At 49.4% G+C, this 20981-nt stretch overlaps 1 protein-coding gene across 2 annotated transcripts in view; it reads right to left on the bottom strand.

The window, feature by feature from the left end:
• The window catches only part of GRIN2C (glutamate ionotropic receptor NMDA type subunit 2C), a 46621-nt gene extending 25932 nt beyond the window's left edge, over positions 1 to 20689 (bottom strand). The window contains exons 1-3 of one of the 2 annotated variants that reach the window (XM_030533865.1): positions 20604 to 20689; positions 6402 to 6825; positions 133 to 725 (exon numbers count right to left, since the gene is read on the bottom strand). In XM_030533865.1, the coding sequence (XP_030389725.1) occupies positions 133 to 725; positions 6402 to 6809 (1001 nt within the window). In that variant the 5' untranslated portion in view covers positions 6810 to 6825; positions 20604 to 20689. Of the gene's footprint in view, positions 1 to 132; positions 726 to 6401; positions 6826 to 7030; positions 7047 to 20603 lie in introns of those variants that run through there. The other variant, XM_030533866.1, reaches the window with a different exon arrangement.
• Between the last annotated feature and the right edge of the window lie 292 nt (positions 20690 to 20981).

Genomic DNA, 20981 nt, shown 5'->3' with positions numbered 1-20981 from the left:
CTACTCCTGCCCAAGGAAGGGTACCTCCAGGCCTCTCAGAGCTTTATCCCCTTCTTTCCTGATCCCCACTATGCAAATCGCTAAGTCCCAGCACTGCTGGTGGCTACCCAGGAGCAGCTTTCCCAGGCTGACCTGTAGAAAGTGCTGTTGGCGGTGGTGGTAGGTGGCGTCTTACAGTCCTTGCCCACATCTGGGAGGTACCCGTGGGTCCTGAAGTAGCTCTCAGCCCCCGTGGCAATGATGGCCATGCCGTCCCGAACCTTCAGCCTCAAGCTCATCTTCCAGCTCTCCGTCACCACGCTGATGAGGCCGACGGGGAAAGAGACAGGCGGGATCTCCATGTTCCCCACTGTCAGGCTAGGCACAATCCAGATGTAGCCGGGCCCAACCAAGCCTGCCTGCTCCGCCACCTGGAAGAGGTACACAGCCTCCTCCCGTGAGCAGTACACAATCATCACCTGGGCATCGATCTGCCGTAGCAGCCGCTGGGTTTTGGAGTTGCTCCCATCCTGGGTCATCTCAAAGGTCAGGACATCCTGGAGTTCCCAACCAAAGTAGCTGGCGTCTGTGAAGGAACGGATAACGTCCACGAAGATGTTGTACCCTGGATACAGGCTGGTAATGACCGCAAAGGAGCCCCAGTCATATTCCTCCAGGACTTTGAAGATCACCTGGATCTGCTGTTCGATGGAGACTCCCAGCTGCAGGAAGGCAGAGCCAGGCTCCTGGAAGAGAAAGCCACCCATCATAGAGAGGAGAATGGATTAGCAACTGGTTAAGTGCAAAGAGCCCTGGGGTACCAGTCTTCTCCCCTTTCCTCTCTTAGAAACTTTCACAAGCTGAAGAGGTCACCACCAATCCAGCATCCCAGCTCCCAGCCCTATGACTGGCATGGATAGACTGCCCAGTCTTGTGCTCACAGTTCAGGGCTAAGAGTGAGGAAACCGGGTCTGTCTCCACCTCTGTCATTGGCTTATTGGGTGACCTCAGGCAAATTACTTCACCCTGCTGTGTCTCCGTTTTCCCCTACCCCCACCTGTAAAATGGGGATAAAAACCAGCTATGTAACTTCCAGGGCTGTTAAGAGGATGAATTAATGTTTGTAGAAGTGCTATTGAAATGCCAAGGATTATTATTGCTCCTATTTGCAGTCCAGCATCAAACACTCATCTGCTATTCCAAGTCAAATATTTCCCATTCCCAACCCTCTCTTCCCTTCCCCCATTTCTTATCCCAGTGGTTCTTCAAATTGCTTCACTCTGCCGAGCAAGGGAGGACCCCACAGACCACTGGTGGCCTACAAATGATAGTCTGAGTCTTATCCCATATCTACTCAGCCCAGTCCTTATATACCTTTCCCTGAGAATGTATCTTCCATGCCTTATCACTCATTTCTCCTGATTCTGGATGTTGAATATCTGCTTCCCAATCCAACAGGATCAGGGATCTCCAGCTTTCATAATTTATATTTCATTCCTCACTTTGTACATTCTGAGCCCTTCCATTTTCACTATATATTCACTGATGTTCTATCCTGTCTGAGAGGGATGGCCTAGATGACCTAAAAGGCCCTTTTTGTATTGAATTTCTATGACTAACTCTTCCTTTGACCAAAATTCATCCTCAATTTAATTTTTCTGCAACTTCAGAAGAGACCAACATTTTGCTTTACAATTATGAAAAAATGAAACATTGAGTGAAAAAAAAATCTGCCTGGTGAATTAATGCCATTAAACTTCATTTACACCTGTCCAATACCCACATTGCCTTTTCAAGAATCCCATTGGCTGGCTCCCTCTCTCCCACACCACCCCAACCATCTATCCCCCTCATTAGCAAATCTTAACTGATCTGATTCCATCTTAAATGGTTTATAAAATGGAATTTGCAGAAGGTCACAGAGAAGGCAGTGGAATTTTTTGGTGCAAACTGCCATAATCTCCATTGAATTGTATTTCCAGGGAAACGTCAATCAGTCCCCCTGGAGATGAATTCCCAGGTAAACTCAGAGTTGTCAGGCAGATACATTGCCTTGGGGGGAGACTACCCTGGATTTGAGAAGCCTGTTGTAGAGGAGTTTGCAACCAAGAGACATACAGCTCCACGAAAGAAATGGAGGACATCCCTGCAAATGAATGAGAACCCTAGCACTGCTGCAGGAATTAAACCCTCTGTAAAATATAAAGAGAATCCTCTAGGAGGAAATGGAAAGAAGCAAAGTGCTGCAGCCCTCTGGGTCCAGCGCACAGCAAATTCAAGGCCCATTTGGAGCTTGATTCTGATACTCTTAATCATGAGTAGTACCTTACACTCTAGCAATCCTATCAAGCTCAATGGTTGATGGTTTTGTGGGCATAAATGTGCACCACAATTAACTGCAGGTGCAAGTTGCACACACAAAGCTTTCTGATGGCACCCATAAGTCAGGAAGCTATGCATGCAAACAGGGTCATTTGATCCAGCTACAAAATTTCAGGCTGCAGGCACAAATCTGCACCCACAGAAATGGAAAACAAGCTAAGGCCCTTTTGAACATCAGTCCCAAAGAGAGATTACAAACTGCTAAAAAAAAAAAAATACATGTGAAGGGTTAGAACAGATCAAGAGCTAGCTCCAGGGTTCTATGTTTCCCACTTAGTACAATGCATTTCTAGGGGGCAAATCCTGCACACTCTCCATGCACAGAAGTCTTACTGAAGTCAAAGTCCACTCTCAGAGGGCTAGCAGGATCAAGGCCTGGTTTTGCACAGACATGACGTTCACACAAACTGCATCCCAACACGCCTTCCAGACTTACATGGGTATGATAAACATGAGCAGAGGGGAGCTCAGAGGTGCAGCCAGCAGAGAAAGGGCTTTCACCGGGGAGTTGTGAAATCAGCTGAAGATCAGACGAGGCAGAGAGATGCAAGGAGGCTGTTTGACACGGAAGGACCCTTGAAGGAGACTATTGCACCAAGAGTGGCCAGATTGCATGCAGTGGAGCAGAGAGGCTGGTGCTTTGAAGAGTGTAGGCAAGAAAGATGATAGTAGGATGAACAGATGTCCCAATTTTATAGGGACAGTCCTGATATTTGTGGCTTTTTCTTATATAGGTGCCAATTACCCCCAACCCCCCATCCCAATTTTTCACACTTACTATCTGGTTACCCTAGGAGATAGAGATAAGTTACAGGAGACTGTTTGGAGCAGGGCCATGGAAGATTTGGAAATCGGGTCCATGACAAAGAGAAGTCCCATCTAATGCATTCACACTCTGTCAGTACAGCTCCTTAAGACCAAACGTCAGTGTTAAGGGACCGACACATCCCTGTCCGAAGAGCTGAGCCCCTCCTTCTGCAACACCCCATGTCCTGGCTGCATGAGTAACAGAGCCAGTGCTGAGAACTGGACTGGGTTGTCTTTTGTCCCAAATAAAAGCACCGCTATATTGTAGTGATCTCTCCCACTAAAAACAGCCTGGGGGGCATTCTTCCTATGTGCCCTAACACGCCTTCCCCCAAACCTATTCCCCACCTCTAAGGCCCTGCATCATAGTGCCACTTCCTTCAGTCAGGGGTCTTGGTAGCTGACTGCTGCCTCTCCTGAGTTGGCTTGTAGGTCTCTCCCAGATGGAGCTGGGCATGTTAATATCAAACTTCAAGCTCACTGTGGCTGGTGAAGGGGCTCAAGATCTCGATTTTAGGCATTGCTTCTGGGCAGCCCAGGAAAGGACCGTAATGTACAGTGTTTTCCATAAAGCAGCATTTGGGCACAGTCTCTTCTCAATCTCTTCCTCCTCCCTCAACTCTTCGATGGGACGATGTTGTATTTTTTTATTGGCTTTTAAAGATTTGCTAATTACATAAACTGCCCATGAGAACCTGGCATCAAACTTCCACAAACAAACATGATCACATTTGCAGTGAACCAGGCGCAGGGAAATCTTTACACATTTCCTTGCAAACAGATGACAGTAACAGCATCTGACACCCAACGATGGGCAAACAAGCTAAAAATAATTACCCAGCATGCAGTCCACCTGTAAGAAATTGGAGTGCTCTGCAGCAGCCTAGGCAATGCATGTTCAGCCAGCTTGAGCTGGTGATTTAAGACACAACTGCCACGGCACGAAACATGGGGCTGGATTCCATCCTCACCAGCCTGAGCTGAATTCCAGTGGGCCTGGCGGGGACACCATCTGTCTTGGGAGCCTTTGTGTGGACTGTGGTGACTTAGGACCACATCCTGTGAGGTGCTGGGCACCTTTAACTCCCACTAGAGTCAGCAGTGTGTGCTCAGTACTTGCAGGACCAGGATCTTGGCAGGAGAGCTTCAGGGACCAGTCCCCAGGGACCTACGTCTACACTGCTGCTGGAGCTGTAGCACCCAGTCGTGTGGACATACATGCATGAGCTCTGATCAAGCTACCTAAAAGTAGTGGTGTGACCACACCTGCACAGGTGGTGGCTCAGACTTGTCACCTGGGGACATGCCTAGGGTCTCAGGACAGTGCTCAGGCAGCTCGATCAGAAAGAGCACATAGACCTCTACCAGAGCAGGGAGTTACATCTCCCAGCTGCAGTATAGATGTACCCATAGAAGATATGGCACACCCGAAGAGGATACCAGTCTACTACTGCTGCCACCTAATTGAGTTCCTCCTTTAGTTCAGGTAAGGGAGATTCATGCTCTGGTGCTGAAGTTCCCAGATTTAAACCCTGTTGACACCCATGGCAGGCCAAGGGGGTGTCATTACGTATACATAACCCGGAAGAAGAGACTATAGGGCCTGATCCTAAGACACTTCCGTGGGGCTCAGTGACCATTTCTCAGCACCAGTGTCCTAAAGGAAAGCTGCACTAGTTCAGTGGAGTCCCCTCACTCAGTGTGGGCAGGGTTGGCCCTGACTTTCCCACTGAGTCAGAGAAATTTCATCTGCTACTATCATCAGGCTCCAAGCTTGCCTTGCTGGGCCTGCTTTGCCTGCGCTGCGTGAGTTACATTCTGAGAGGCAGCCACATATACAGCCACTGAAGGAGTTCTCAGAACCGTGTTTAACAAATCCTTCCAATGTCCTCACAGTCTCCGTTGTGGTAAGTGTCCCAGAGCAGCTGTCACTTCCCAGTAGGAGTTCCAGTTTGAAGATGCAGAGCTGGACTCAGGGAATGGAGCTCCCATGTAAACGTGTAAGAAAGAAGGGATGTTCACAGCTGTCATAGGGTAAGTGGTACTCAAAGGAGTGGGGGTGGACAGTGAGAGTTAACTAAACAGGGGCATTTGACATAGATGTTTATGTCCTAGATCAGGGATCGGCAGCCTTTGGCACATGGCCTGTCAGGGAAATCTGCTGGTGGGCTGGGACGGTTTGTTTACCTGCAGCATCCGCCGGTTCAGTCAATCGCAGCTCCCACTGGCTGTGGTTCAACATTCCAGGCCAATGGGGGCTGCAGGAAGTGGTGTCCAGCACATCCCTTGGCCCATGCCACTTCCCACAGCCCCCCCCATTGGCCTGGAATGGCGAACTGCAGCCAGTGGGAGCTGCGATTGGCCAAACCTGCGGACTCTGCAGGTAAACAAACCATCCCGGCCCACCAGCAGATTTCCCTGACAGGCTGCATGCCAAAGGTTGCTGATCCCTGCCCTGGATTGTGAGCTAATCAGATCCGGGATCATTTTTTCTGAATGTTTGAAGAGCATCTTGCTCATAAAGGGCACTACCAAAAACTGATAATTAATAATAATAGATCTTATCTTACAATCACCGTGACATTCTCCTGCTTCCCCATGCATTCAAACTCTGTCGTGCATTTCCTGCAACTTAAAATACATAAGAACAGCCATACTGGGTCAGACCAAAGGTCCATCTAGCCTAGTATCCTGTCTTCCAACAGTGGCCGATTCCAAGTGCCCCAGACGGAATGAACAGAACAGGTAATTACTAAGTGATCCATCCCATGTCACCCATTCCCAGCTTCTGGCAAAAAGAGGTTAGGGACACCATCCCTGCCCATCCTGGCTAATAGCCTTTAGCGGTTCTATCCTCCATGAACTTATCTAGTTCTCTTTTGAACTATGTTATAGTCTTGGCCTTCACAACATCCTCTGGCAAAGAGTTCCACATCACCTGATTGTTAAGAATATAGCTCCTGGCCTACTGAGCATTGCAGACACGTTAGACAACATTTTAGTGATTTGTTCTTCCCTGAAAATAAAATGATTGGAAATTTATATACGCACATGAGGGGCCAGATCCCCAGCTGATGTCAACTGACACAGATTAGTTGACTTCTATGGAGCTGTGCTTATTTACACAAGCTGGGTATTTGGACCTATATATTTAGAGGATTTCATGAGTCTCCCTAATTCTCCCTCCTCCTCCCGCTCACCGTCTCCAGAAATAACCAATGAAGAGATTTCACCTTGGGGGTCAGGACCACGGCAGAGCCCCCGCTGATGCTGATGATGGGGACCTGGGTCTGGGAGGATATGAAGTCCAGGATCTGTGCCACAGCCTCTGTGCCAATGTTGTCCTCAAAGATGATGCCGTGGATCTTGGTGCTGGCGAGGATGTTGCAGATCTGAGTCAGGAGGGTGCCGGGGTTGGTGTCGTTCACAATCACCGTGACCGGGTGGATCTCCAGAGGCAGGTCCAGGAAGCTCTGGTGAGTCAGACGGCTGTGGATGTGGAGAGGGTATGAGGAACCCCCAAATACCACAGCCACATTTACCACTGGCTCTCCAGGGCTTGGCAGCAGGAGATCCATTATGACAGCTGAACAGCCCAGCACCATGGACAGTACCAGAGTGTGCGTCAGAGCTCTGCCCATGTCCACCACCGAGTCCCTGCAAACCCAAAGCAAACAGAAACCAGGGTGGGAATGGGCAACAGATAGACCTGAGTGTGGGCAGGGTGGGAGGCCCAGAGGGAGAGGGGGAACAGGGAGAAAGAACAAGAACTTAGCAGGAGAGGGGCTTAGAGCCTGGTAACAGGGAGAGAGGCGCCTGCCAGCAGAAGCCCTGGCAAAAGGGCTAGGAACACAAGTAGCACCTGGGATCCTGTGCGCCATGAGTCACCCCCACTCCTGCAGGTCAGCTCTCCTCCGCACAGCTCCATAGACCCCTGGCTTCAGGGCATCACACCGTGTTATCAGCTGCTTCTTCATAGAAACAATCAGGGAATGAAACAAGCTAGGCACACAGTGATCCCCCATTTCCAGGTCTGCAGGCCTCTCCCCTTCTCTCTGATGGCTCCTACTCTGCACCTCACTGCCTGCTGCCCTTACACTTTTCTCCCTTTGATCCCCAGCCCCTCATCCCCCACTCTACTGCATGCTGCATACACTGGTTAGCAGGATGACTCAGCTGTCACCAGCCCCACGCTCAGCCTTCGAAGGGCACCTCCCATGTGCAGGGATCCCAAGCCCAGGAAGTTCTGGATCCTTCAGTTCAGAAATGTCAAAGCCAGAGGCCTGGACTTGGCTTGAAGCATTCCTGGCTGTGGGGCACTTTTGTTGAGCTGACTCACGGGGCGTCCATCTCACGTCTCTGATGAGTGCTCAGAGGAGATGAAAGGCTGAAGCCCCATGCATTGGGCTGAGTGTATCCCCCTCAGCAGGGAGGTTTCCAGCCCCTCCCTGCTCGGCATGCTTGGCACCCCACATGCCAAAGCCAAGCGGAGACTCAGCAACAGTCAGTCACACTGCACCCCTTCAAATGCCCCTCTTTGGGCACCATCCAGCCATAGGGGGTGGAAGCAGCTCCTGGGGTCAGCTCAGCTCCTGGGGTCGGGCAAGGGTGTCACTCAAGGCCAACAATGGGTGCCTTCCCATCAACCCTGGGTCAATGCCCCCCCACTGGCTGAAGTCAAAAGGATGTGTGCATGCAGAATGTATGGGATGATCAGATCCCTGATATTCAATGCCCCCCCTTCCCACTGCTCCTAGCCCAACCCCCCATCCATCCCAGTGCCCCTACCTTCCCACCGCTCCCCCCGGCCCAACCTCCCAGTACCCCTCCACTGCTCCCTCCAGCCTACCCCCAACCCTATAACTCTAGTGTTTGCTGGCTCCTTTCACTCTGGGTGCAGGCTCCCTAGCTGTTCTCTGAGCTACTATTGCTGTGAAATTCCTTTTTTATTTCCTTTCACTTCCCCCGTTTTTCATAGCTCTGTTTTATCACACACGAAGAGGGGGTGGACAAAGAAGCAGAAGATGCAAAGAGTTGGAGGCTACTTTGCCTGGCTCTTTGTACACCAGACAATCACCTCAAAGTCAACATCCTCCCAGCCGATCCATCCAGCAGCTCTTTCACCTGCATCGCGGGTCTCTACAGCATGTTCCACACTTGCTAACACTGCTGGCAGGAGAATGGTGCCCTTAGCCACACAAAGTGCTGGGGCTTCCTCTCCCCATACTAGACAGAGTGGAAGATCCAATTAGAAACCCACAGATAGGGCAATTTCCTGCATATCCTTGGGAAACCTTATTGACTTAAGCTTAACTGTCTTTGGGATCCATTGTATTAATTGCAAAGCTTGTGTATTATTGTGGGCCAGGACTGCATGTGACCTCTCTGGGGGAGATGTGAGGTGAGGCCTGGGAGTCCAAAAGATTACACTGAAAATGTGCCAGACAAGAATGGACTTTTGGGACAATAAGCGTCAAGTGAATTTCCTGGGGAATGCCCAGGGAGAAGTTAATGCAAATTCCCCCATCTCTAGTGATGTCTTTTAAAGCTATGCCCTGAGGAGTGGATCACTGTCTGCAGATTACCTGTTTCTGGAGACAAGATCAAAGGACTGAGTTGTAGAAGAAACAGATGAACTGTCCAGCCTGGTTCAGGTTCTGAATCTGAATCTGAGACAGTGATAAACTTCCATGGTGAAAACCAAATTGAGGGTTTGAAGGACTGACACCTGCTCTAGGTTGGAATTGGGGCGACCTCTGCTAAACTTTTTACCATGTGTGTAAGTTCTTCTGTTGTTTCAAATTGTTTTTTTCTATAATGCTTTCACCTTAAGAATAAATGTGCTTGCTTACAAAAAGCCATGTGATAATTTATAACTGCAGGCAATACATCAGGCATAGCCTCTGGAGAGAAAGCACAGTGCAGATGCTGGCCTGTTTAGGCAGTCTGGCTTGCTGGGAATATCACAGTGTAGGCAGGGAACTGTGCAGCCTTGAAAAACCCGTGGTCAGGAGGGAGAGAGATGCAGATCTCCACCCAAGAGAGGTGATGGCTGAGGAGCCAGGAGCCTACAGTGGGTGCCCTTAGTGGACCACAGAGGAGGAATATATGTGCAGTTGCCCTGAACTGTGACACCCACAGAGAGTATAAAAGCTCTAGCACTGTATTACTCTGAGCTAAGCGATGACACCAGTCACAGGGTGGCTGGCCTTTTAAGGGGAAGTTGGGCCCAGCCTCCCCTGGGATGGATCAGCTACCTCCCGCTGAAACTGATCAGCTGGGGATCAAATGATTATAAAAGCCAACAAGGAGGCCAGTTAGGGGAGAGAGCTGCAGGAGATACTGGGAGAAGGAAGGTTTGCCCTGTGACAGGCCCTGGAGCAGGATGGTTTCCAGGCATATTGCCTGGAGGAATAGGGAGGCTGTGCAAGGAAACCACTGGCTTTGGTGAAAAGCAGCTGTTGGATTTACATGGAACTGTCGTATTTGAGGTTCACTGAAGACAGTTGGGCAAAAGGCCTGAACAGCCTCTGGGCATGGTGTGAATCCTTGCTGGGCCGGGGATGCAGACCTGCAGCCTCCAGCCCCATTAGTTGACATGGCAGAGGTCTGAGTTTGGGGAGCTCAACACCCCAATTTTTAGCCCTAATGCTAGGTATGCAGTTGGACTGGTGCCATATATACAGCATGCAGTCACACTCGTTACAGCCTCACGGTCCCCATGTCCCTTGTATGGAACAGGCCTCCTGAAAGCTCTCTGTGATCTCTCGGACACACTGCACAGGCTCTACTCTATGCTATTCCTATCTAGAGCATTGCAGCCTGAACGGTGGTAGCAGGAACACAGCACTTCTGTAGCTTTTCAAGGGTGGCTCTTAATGCACCTTGCAAAGCTGAGCAGGAACCATCATCTTCAACTTGTAGAGAGGGAAACGGAGGCACAAAGAGGGGAAGGGACTTGGCCAAAGTCAAGGACTTCCCATTCAGTGCCTTATCCTCCTGCAGCTCTCTCTCCTTGCTGGCTTTTATAAACATCTGATTCCCCCTGCTTCCTTGCTATATCAATACATAAGAGCCCACCTGGGTGGAATTATTTTCATATTTCAGTCAGACAATAGACTACATTAGCCCCCTGACATACAGACAGACAGACACTCCTGTGGCACGTTTTGCATGTGGTTAGAGAATTTAGAGGTGAAAGGGTTAAACAAAAGCACAGTTCTCCTTGTCTCCATCCTTTCCTCCTGGTGCCCTTTGTTCCTCAGCAATTCAGGCTCCAGGCGCCTTTGAATGTTTTTATATTATTTTAAATGATCTTCAACAGCAATATTGTCTTCACTTCCCCATTCCCTTCCCTCCCCGCCCCCAGCTCTCACCATCCCTGGGCTGTCAGTCATCAGAGAACTGCTTGCCTTCTGTTTTAAATAAAAAAAAATAAATGTATTTCACAGGCCGATAGGCACCTTCAGTTCCATCAACTCAAAGATTAAGTACCCAGGGTAATAATAAAATATTTAAACTTTTGAGGGGAAAAAAATGAGCTGTAAGTATTTTGGAGAAGGCAGAGGTTTAGGCAGCTAATCCCGCAAAATGACGACGTGAACAAGCCCTGCAAAGTTCAGGGAGATTCTAATTCCCGTGGACTTCAGCTCAGCTGGAAGATGGACACACCAGTTAAGCCTAGGGATGGTGAGGACAGGAAGCTAAATATCCCTCCCCCAGAACTAGCCACCCCTGCCTCGAAGGGCCCATGAATGTCTGGCAGGGACTGCCTCTTCCCTTCCTGCCCTGTGTATGTTGGTTTCATTATTATTTGCCAAATAGATTTTGATTGACACCAGATCCGGCCAGTGGTCAGCCTGGTGCAGTACCCTCTCTGACAGTAGCTAGATACTTTTAAGGAAGAAATTCCGAAGTGAGGAATTATAAAATAGCCTGTCCAGAAGGGAAGTTTCTTCTAAACCCAGTCACTTACAAGTCATTTTATGCACTGAAACGAGAGGGTTTAGAAGCATCTTCCACCCTATGTAGGGCTAGAACCCACAATCCTCAGCTCAAGAGGCCAGTGCCTTATCCATTAAGCTCCTAGGGCTCCATGAGAAACAAGGTTGAGTCAAAAGAGATCAAAAACTGAACCTGCCTCCTTGGGGCTCATCAGCTCTGAGGCTTTTGTCCAGACTCTTCTCTGATTCTGATGCACTATTTATCTTGGTCCCTGGCTCCACAGTGTCCCTCCCACTCCACCCATGAATCACACAGCCAAACCCGCAAAGATTTTTCCAACTGGCAGTTTTAGTGTGGGGAGACCTCTGGGTGATGGCAGCTTCCCCCACCCCTCCAAGCAGTTCCAGGGTAAAGTTAATAGGATGTGTGCACACAATGTATGGAGCTGCTCTTGGGTTTCCATTTGATATAGAACAATAATTCTAGGCAGCAGCTTAGCTTATGAGGACCCAGTTCTGTTCCCAATGAAGCCATGGGGGAAAGCCACATGCTTTGCAAAGGGAACAGGGTTGGGTTCTAAGTCACTGAGGGCCCCAATTATGCCTCCAGGTTCCATGCCTAGATCTACCTTTCAAACAGCAAGAAGCTTCAAACACACCTGCACCAGCCCACCCCTTTCACCAGACTCTGAGGAAGGTATTCTTGGGGTCCAGGAATCACCCCAGGGGAGAAGGCTGGCTTTGGGGGGAGAGGGATGTGCATCATTTCCCACATCAGCCACATAGTGCTCAGAGTGGAAATTCCCTGGCTGGAGGCTACATTACATACACCCTCTGTGGCAGGGAATCAGGGCTTAATGGGGGTCCCAAAGGCAGTATGGTGCTAATGCAGCTGCACGGCAGGGGAGCAGTTGAAGGGCTCTGGATCTCCAGTGCCATCTCCATTAACCCCTCTCTTCCCACTCTTCACCCCTCATACCCATGTGGATCCCAGGGGAGCCACAGAGTTTGGGGTCTGGGCAGACAGCTCGTCCGGGTGGGTGGGCAGAAACTCCCATGCTGCAACCCCAGCAGGATGGCTGGAGAGAACCTTGCTGAGCTTTCTGCCCCCTCTTATGGGGCACCACAGCAGGCAACTGGCCTCAAGCTGCACTGTCCAAAACACAGTCTCCTGCTCTGTCGACAGGTGTTCCCTGGTGCATCCTGCTGAGAAGTGGCCCCATGTGGGGGACTGAGCTCTTGGGGCAGGCACTGTCTTTGCAATATGGGGGTGTATTGTGCCCATCGCAACTGGGCCTGTGACCTGCAGGCCCCACCCTGATAGAAACAACAGACACCAGCCAGTGACTCAGCTAACCAGGGACAGTTAGCACATGGTTGCAAAGTTTGCATTTGTATCTAGATGCCAGATGTCCTCCCCTCCCCCAACATATTGAGATGTTTGGATCCAATTATGTCGCTGTGTTATTTATATTGTGGTAGAGCCGAGGACCCCACTGTGCTAGGCACTGTACAAACACAGAAAAAAAAACCCACAGTTGCTGGCTCAAAGAGCTTCCAATCTGTCTTTGCCTTCCTATAGCACGTTCCATCGGAAGATGTCAATGTGCTTTGCAAACCTTAGCGAAGACTCTCACCCTCCACTGCAAAGTCAGTCAGTAATATCATCCTCCTCGGACAAAGGGGAAACTGAGGCACGTGGCCGTGGATTGACTTGCCTCAGGTCACTCAGCAGGTCAGGGACAGAACCGAAACCCCTGTGCTTTAAGTGCAAAGCTGCCCCACTGAACCTTTCCCTTCCACATGCAGTGCTGACTGGCCAATCCAGAGAGGATCTTTAATGGATGAGTAATGAAAGGAGATCTTTGACTGTCCTCTGATGTTAAGAGCCGGAATGGAGCAAGAGGGAGGCTCCTTTACACAGTGACACCAGCCTCCCACCCTGCTACTGACACAAATGCTGGTATCACTTTTGCAGCAAGATGTTGGCTGTCAGCAGGAGTCTTGCAAATGCCGATTGCAATTAAAAGCTGTAATTCCCAACGCATCTTTGCAGGGAGGAGCACCTCCCACAAGGGGATCTGCAGCCTGCTGGGCTGCACACGCAGTTTCACATCCCAGGCCCTTCCCTTTCCTCATGCTTTTACTCCTCTCCTTTCTTACCAATGAAACAAAGCAGGGATGGAGTGCAAAAGGTGGAAAGTGGAGCCTGCAGCACAGGCCTAGAAGACAGGACCACCCACGTTCTACTCCTAGTTCTGACACTGGCTCCCTCTGCGGCCTTGGGCAAGTCACTTAACCTCTGTGCCACCTCTGGAGAATGGGAATAAGACTATGTAAATGCACTTTCTCCTCCAGCTAAGGGGGATGAATTAAGTTACAGAGGAGGATTCGGGTTTGTAGAAGAGCTCCACATAATTGCAATAGCTAATATTATTAATAATAATTAAAGCCCAACTGGAAGGTTTCTAGCAGAGGAAGAGCCATCTTTAACATAGGCACTTATTGAATTGCACCTCTACTGCACCAGCTGCTGGTCAAGATTGTCAGCACTGGCAAGGACAGTCTTTGTTGTGTGTTTGTCCAGCACCTAGTACAATAGGGTCTTAGGCCATGCCTGGGGCTTCTAGGCTCTACAATAACACAAATACTATAGTGATGAGATTTCCTTTTCGTTCTCTCTCCACAGGCTAGAGGAGGGCTCAGCTCCGGCTCTTACAGAACAACATGCAACAAGTCTCGCCCCCTTGGACTCTCCTGGATCTCCTCTGGGAATGAGAAGCCAGGTTGGCTTTATGCATTAGCAGGTGAGTGACCCCTGCAGCAACCTGCACAGTCACAGCCCCATCCTCCCCACCTAGCAGGGAACCTGGTGTTCTGTTGCCAATAAGCGTAAGGTCCCCTGTAAAGAAGCACCACTAATGCATGGCTCAGTCTCACAGCCTGGCAGCGAGACCAGACGGGGAAGCCAATGACTCTGTCCTTAGACTAGAGTGATGGGCAAAATGTGAGCACTGCTGGGTCATTGATTACCTCCATCCAGTGACCGGGGGGAAGGCCCTGCAGTTTTCTCCTTGCTAGGGAGCCAGTGGAGAACAGGAGATCAGCAGTTTGCCTCAATCTGCTTTCTGTCCTCGAAGAGAAGTTTAGGTCAAATCTGACAGGAGAACCAACTCACCCACTTGACTCTCTCCAGCATCTGCTCGTATTCAGGCCAGGACTGGACTGAATTCCCAAACCCTCTCCAGATAAACCTCAGCTGTTCTGAGCAGTGCAGGTTAAGGGTTAGGTGGGGGGAACGGCAGGAACAAAGTGATGCCTTAATACCAGGCTATGGAAACCTAGGACTCTCCCACAGTTCTAGGGTTCACCATTACACTCATTGCCACAGGAAAACAGATAGTTAACCCCAGCCTAGCACACCACACACCCCGTCTCCCCACACACCTGCCTGGGCTGGAGGAGGAAGAATCTCTTACACTCTTGCTGTGAATTTCCAGGTATTTTTAGTCCTGCAATAAATAATTCATAGGGAATATGGCATCAGCTACCTGAGCTGAGGAAAAAGCCTCTCTTAAAAAACAGTGATTTGCCCGTTTAATTTCTCCTCAAGGACATTTAAATATACTTTAGGCAGCACTTTGTCCTCACAGCTGCTGATCAGATTTGTTTGCACCTGACACATCACTAACACATAATCAACTTCTCATCATGGCTCAACCATTAGCAGCTCCACAAATGGTCGAAGTCCCCTCCTTCCAGTGAGCTGGCTGCAATGGAAGGAGTCCTCTCTCTCCGTGGCTACCCTGCCTGAGCTGGTAACAGACCCCTTGTTGTTGCTCCAGCATCCTCCCCAAAGCCAACATCCTGATTGGCAAGCTAGCTAAAGACTCAATGCCAGAAGATGCCAAGCACTTGAATCCCAATCCAGCAAAGCACTTAAGTAGGTGGGTTAAGTATTGTCTTTAAACAGACTGTTCACCTGCTGAATGTGCTAAAGTGCTTTGCTGGATTGGGTCCAAAGTGCTCAGCACCTTGCAGGATGGACCCCTAAAGTGGCAAACGTTCCCACCACCCCACCGCTAGCACCTTGAGATGATAAATGTGGGTAGATTGACACAAACACAGGAATTAACTCACCCACTGCTGAAATGAATCCAGGGCTAGATTGAAATGTAGCAGCTGCTTAAAACCCAAGGACAGACTCTGACTGAGAATACCCTCCCCAGTTCTGACTGCAGGGGGAAATTGAGGTCAGCAGAATACAGTGATTTCAACTGGAACTTGGCCAGACCTTAACTCTTACAATGCAAGTGCTACAGAATCTTTAATTGCAGTAATTGGCAGGACCTCCCTCCCCTCTTACATCTCCTATGAAGAGGGACCTCAAGCACCAAACTGGGATTCAGTTCCAACACAGGGGAATGGTACATGCCTCCTCACACTGGGAAATTCATCCTTTTCTGACCACTGGCGGGAACACCTCGAGTTTGCAATACCATGTCACTGCCATCCTTGGCGTTTTAGGACCATTGGCTGTACCACCTGTCTTTGATACCAAGGAGAAGGTTCTTCCTGTAGGCCTAGATGAACCAGTGCAGTCTGCACTGTTTCTCCACAGGACGAGCAGCATCCCCTGACTCTTGCAGCTACCCTGGTTTAGCCACTCCCCTCAGAATGCAGTGCCTCATGCTTGGAAGACACCCCAAAGCCCCTTCTTCCAACAACAGTTCTGGAGAATGACGGGACTGGTGCTTCAGGAGTCTCTGAACACACTGGGACAACGGTGGCGATAAGGTGCCTGGAGAAGGTGCTGAAATGGATCTGTTGGGAAAACGTCCTCATGCAGATGCACTAAGCCATCAGGTGGGTGAGCCACTGCACAAACCATTTCACACAATCAACCCCATCTAGCATCAGGGAGAGGAGCATCCCCCAGTAGATCCCCAAAGGAGGGCTCCCCTCCAAGTCATGACCTGGGCCAACCCTGCATAGCTTGCCAGAACTCCCTAGAACCCTATTTCCAAGGGTCTCGTAATGAAAGCAACAGTCTCTAGGTACCTCCACCAACAACTAAACATTCCTTTATCCTGGGAACTTCTTTAGCTTATGGTGCAGTTTCTCAGCCAATGGCTCCTGTCAGTCCCTGGTCATCACATATACATCTTCAAAGAAAGGGAACTGCCATACTGCTATTTTGGAGTAGCATCCAGTTAAAAGGCTGTTTACATGCTGTTGGCTGTGCCTGCCAACTGGAAGGGGGCTAACGGAATGAATGCATTCCCCTATCCACAGCGCTGCAGCTGAGACCCTAGGCCCTGAGGCAGCAACTCTCCCAAGTAAGCCAAAAGGGAGCGTTCCCACCAGCCAAACCAATGGGAGCCACTGAGTGAAGCCTAGCTCATCAGGGAGCCTCTTCTTGCTGATTTTACAGACATTGCCAGCAAAATTAATCTCACTTAGTTCAAATCTTGCCTGAAAATGTATTTGTTAAAAAAAAAAAAAAAAAAGCAAAAGCATGTGTCACCTCCTCTGGCCCTGGGAGGAGCAGGTTATGGAGGTGCAAATTCAGTTCACGGGGGCCAGGGGGAAGTCGTCCGGGGACTGGCTGGGTGATAAAGTAGCTGTATTGATAAGCTACATTGACTTCAGTGGCTGGATATGTCTACACTACAGCATAAAATCGAAATTACTAAAACCGGTTTTATAAAATCGATATTATAAAATCGATTTTATGCGTCCACACTAGGGCACATTAATTCGGTGGTGTGCGTCCATGGTCCTAGGCTACCATCGATTTCCAGAGCGGTGCACTCTGGGTAGCTACCGTAAAAGAATGAGAGCAATAACTTCGATTTCCGTCCACACTAACCATAAATCGATATAGTAATATCGATTTTAGGGTTACTCCTCTTGTTGGGGAGGAGTACAGAAATCGATTTTAAGAGCCCTTAAAATCAATTTAAAGTGCCTTGTAGTGTGGACAGGTACAGCGTTAAATCGATTTAACGCTGTTTAAATCGATTTAACTGTGTAGTGTGGACCAGGCCTAAGGGGCCAGCAGCCAACAGGGTGGGCATAGCAGGGCCTTGGCAGGGGGGTGTTGTAGAGCAGGAGATACTTAAGTTTCTGACCAGGGGACCAAACATCCCAGACTGAATTTGCACCTCCATAACCGGCCCCTCCCAGGGCCAGTGGAGTCACACATGTATTTGTTTAAAAAAAAAAGCAAAAGCAAAAGCATCTCCTGCCCACCTGCCCCCCTCCAAAGCCAACTTTGTGTAAACTTAGCAGATGCCATAACAGTATCCCAGGAAAGACGCTGTTTTAGCTAAAGGAGTAAATTAGATCAATCACTGAAATCTCTGGATGATCTCAGTGGGCATGAAGGGAAGGAATCAGGACTCAAGTTCTATACCTGGTTCTGTCACTGACTATGTGATCTTAGCCTCTGTCTCAGTTTTCTGGTCTGTAAAATGGATATAGTAATACTTTGATCTATTATTATTCACTGTTATCTAGAGGCCCCTATCAGGAATTAGGGCTACTTGGTGCAAGGCGTTATCCACACCCCACATAAGAGCTAGATCTCTTTATCCCATCAATACCAGCTTGTACCTACCTATTTTACAGGGATGTTGCAAGACTGAAATAAATACTAATCATGTTTATTTTAAACAGGAAAGGGGTCAAACCCACCTCATTTGGTTTAGTTTTAATGGTATGTACCCCAGCACGAGAAGATGTGGTGAGGGGGAAATGTTGGAGGGAGAGAATGAATTAATAAAAGAAATCAGGAATGCACACAGTAGAAAGACTGATGGTAAAAGGGGGAGGGAGAGAAATCAAGTAAAACAAAACTGAAGTATGAAAAAACTGCATCAAAACAACATCTAGGGCTGTGGCAAAGCTAAGAAAAGCCCAGGAAATTAAAAGCTAATGGTCAGGTTCTGCTCTTTGGCATTGACAAGACCCTGTCCTCGGGTATTTACATCCCAGATAGATCTGATTGCATCCCTAAGCACAGAGTGGTGAATACACTTGGGATACTATTGGGATAATTTCCCATCTTGGGTCAGCTTGTGCCTCATCCTTATGGTTATTTACACTGAGAGGAGAGGTGGAGAAGAAAAGGGTCATCTTTGCTCAGTTGGCTAGTTTTTGGTTTGGTGCAAGCTGTGGGTTTTCTGTTAGTACTAACCCACCCACCGTAGTCCCTTTAATCCACATTGCAAAAAGCCTCTAAATAAGCATCACATAAGTACTTATTTGGGGAAATTATTTAAAAGGCAGATTATCAGCCTGAGGGAGGCTGGCTGCTGCTGTGTGATGAGTGGCAGGTCAAAGCATGTGGCCCATTTGCGGACAAGGTAGAAACTGGGAGACCATAGAATAAGTGTCCACATCTGTAAAACTGGGATAGTAACACCTGCTCCCTACCGGGGAAGGGGCAGGGGGAAAGAGAATAATAGGCCTGAGTCCATTTCCATGGAAGCAAACAAGAGGTTTGCCACAGATTGCAATGGGAGAAAGACTGAGCTTAATGCACTTAGAAGATTTGAGCTTTGAGCAAGGGATTGGACTAGATGACCTCCTGAAGTCTCTTCCAACCCGAATATTCTATGAAGATGAAGACCACTATATAAATACCAAGTATCATCAACACGCAAGCTCCAGGTTCTGCTTAAGGTACTGATGGTGCCTTCGGAGACCCGAGAGCTGGTTCTGTGTATTCTGCATCATCTGTTGATCCAATAAATGGTGTCACACTCTCTTGTCAGCTCTGCCTTAAGAAACAATATGGCTCCAAACATTTTTCCAACCCAGTTATGCAAACAGTTGTTTTATGATCACACTATTGAGCTAAACGTTTGCAATGGTTATTTCCTTAGCGTCTGCCATGAAAACTTGTATTTACCATACTGTCAGAACATAGTCTGGTTGACAACAACATGTATGGAAATAGATGAATGGCGGAAGGGTAGCAAACAAAACATTTTAATGCTTGGGTGTTTGCTTTTAAGCTAACAGAAAACAAAACAAAACAAATGCCTGCATTGCATGTTATAGACCGAGTGCCTGCAAAATGTCATTTTAAAAGCAACAACCTATTGAGTTTTTCTTATACTTCCACATCCTAAAGCCAGACAGGTTTGTGTATTTTAATTGATGTGATGGATGAACATTACTTGTATTTTAAGCATCTTTTTATTTTCCCCGCAAATGCTGAATGTGGGGGTCTGACATGGAGAAAAGCTCTTGCAGACATTTTGACTTGAGGGATTAAATAAAAAAGAGTCCTGCTACTTAAAAAAAACAAACCTTAACTACAGAAACCTCCAAACCTGAGAATGCAAGTGAAAAATGTGCAGTGTTGTGGGGAGAGAGGAAAAATAGCGAGTTGTTGATATATTTAAAGTAATGAAATCAATGCAACCCTCAGGTGAGAAATACTGAACAGAAGCATGACTGGGGGAGGAAAAGGAGAAGGGGAAAGCAGGAGGAAGGGTAGACTATTACTATATGCTTGTCATTGCATGGATGAGTGAGAGGGATCTAAGCAGAGCAAATGATGGGAGTCTAGACTGAGCCAAAAAGAGGGAAAAGCTGCAAAGGATTGTAAGTTTTCCCAAAAGGAAGATATTCCAGCTTCCCTCCTGCCCCCCAACCCCCATCATTTTCCCCCTTACTTTCTTTGCCATTTTCTTCCAACCCCCTCCCCCCACTCCTTTTTCCTTCTCTTGGGACTCCAGATGGAAAATGAGTTGCAATTCCTAGACTCCTCTCAGTCAAGCTATGTCTCCTTTCAACCTTGATCTGATATACAATTCCCCCCCTTTCTTGCCTAGCTCCTCCTGCAGCAACAGTTGGAGCCGGGGGAGCCTATCGATCACGATTAGAACACAGAGCAATAATCATCGCCAGGCAAATGCCAAGAGCGCAGGGGCAACGTGGAAATCTCTCTCCCCAAGGCTTGGAGCCTCAGACGTTCCTCCTTTGCCAGGCTCGGGCTCTGACACACGCACAAATATGCAGCTTAAAAAGGTCAAATATGGATTAACCAAAAATAAAGGCAGAGTGTCCTGCCTCATGCTATGTTACGCAAGGTGCTAGCTGGGGATGTAAATACCGACAGCGGGAGTCGTTTTTAAAGGACACGTTCAAACCTCATTTTCGTCCACTTAATCGCTTCTTGTCAACGCGTTCAACATGGTGCTGGGGATTCAGCCGAGGGAGGCAAGCGAGCCCGGGGCTCTGGAGTGCCAGGCAAAGGGGAGCTGAGCAACAGGGTGACGGGGTGGGGGAGGCCGGAGAGAAAAGGTTCAGGGAGATCGCTGGCGAGGGACCCCCGGCCCCGCGGGCCAAGTGCCCCAGACAAAAGTTGCGTCCTCAGGTGTCAGTCCCCTTTGCAGGGCTGGAGCCCTCCCTGCCCGGGACGGGGCAAGAGATCGGGCTCGGCGGGGCTCGTCTAGAGGCACCGCGGCTACTTACTAGAGGGAAACTGCGGGCAGCTGCAGCCCCGGTTCCTCCCGGCAGGTCTGGGCGCTCCAGCGTCCCGGGATCTGTCCCCGTGGCTCGGGCTGGGCGCTTCCAGCTCGTCTCCTCCTGGGCGGGGAGCAAGTGCCGGGCTCGCCGTCCCTCCTGGCGAGCGGGGGCTCAGGCAGAGCGGGCTGGCGGCGGGGGCTCGCTGGGGCTGCCGGCTCCCCCCGGCGGAGCAGCAGGCGCAGCCCTCGCGGGGGCCGGAGGGCTGCTCATGGCGGAGGTGGAGGGAGAGCCCCACGGCTCCGGCCGCGCGCCCCGGCTTGGAGCAGGTGTCCCCGCCCCACCGGGGGACGGACGGACGGACGGACGGGACAGGCGTCCTGCCTC

Source organism: Gopherus evgoodei, chromosome 15 (genome assembly GCF_007399415.2).
Source record: "Gopherus evgoodei ecotype Sinaloan lineage chromosome 15, rGopEvg1_v1.p, whole genome shotgun sequence".
In the NCBI taxonomy this organism is placed as follows: Eukaryota; Metazoa; Chordata; order Testudines; family Testudinidae; genus Gopherus; species Gopherus evgoodei.
Note: the sequence above shows the minus strand (reverse complement) of the source record. Positions and strands in the feature narration are given on the sequence as shown.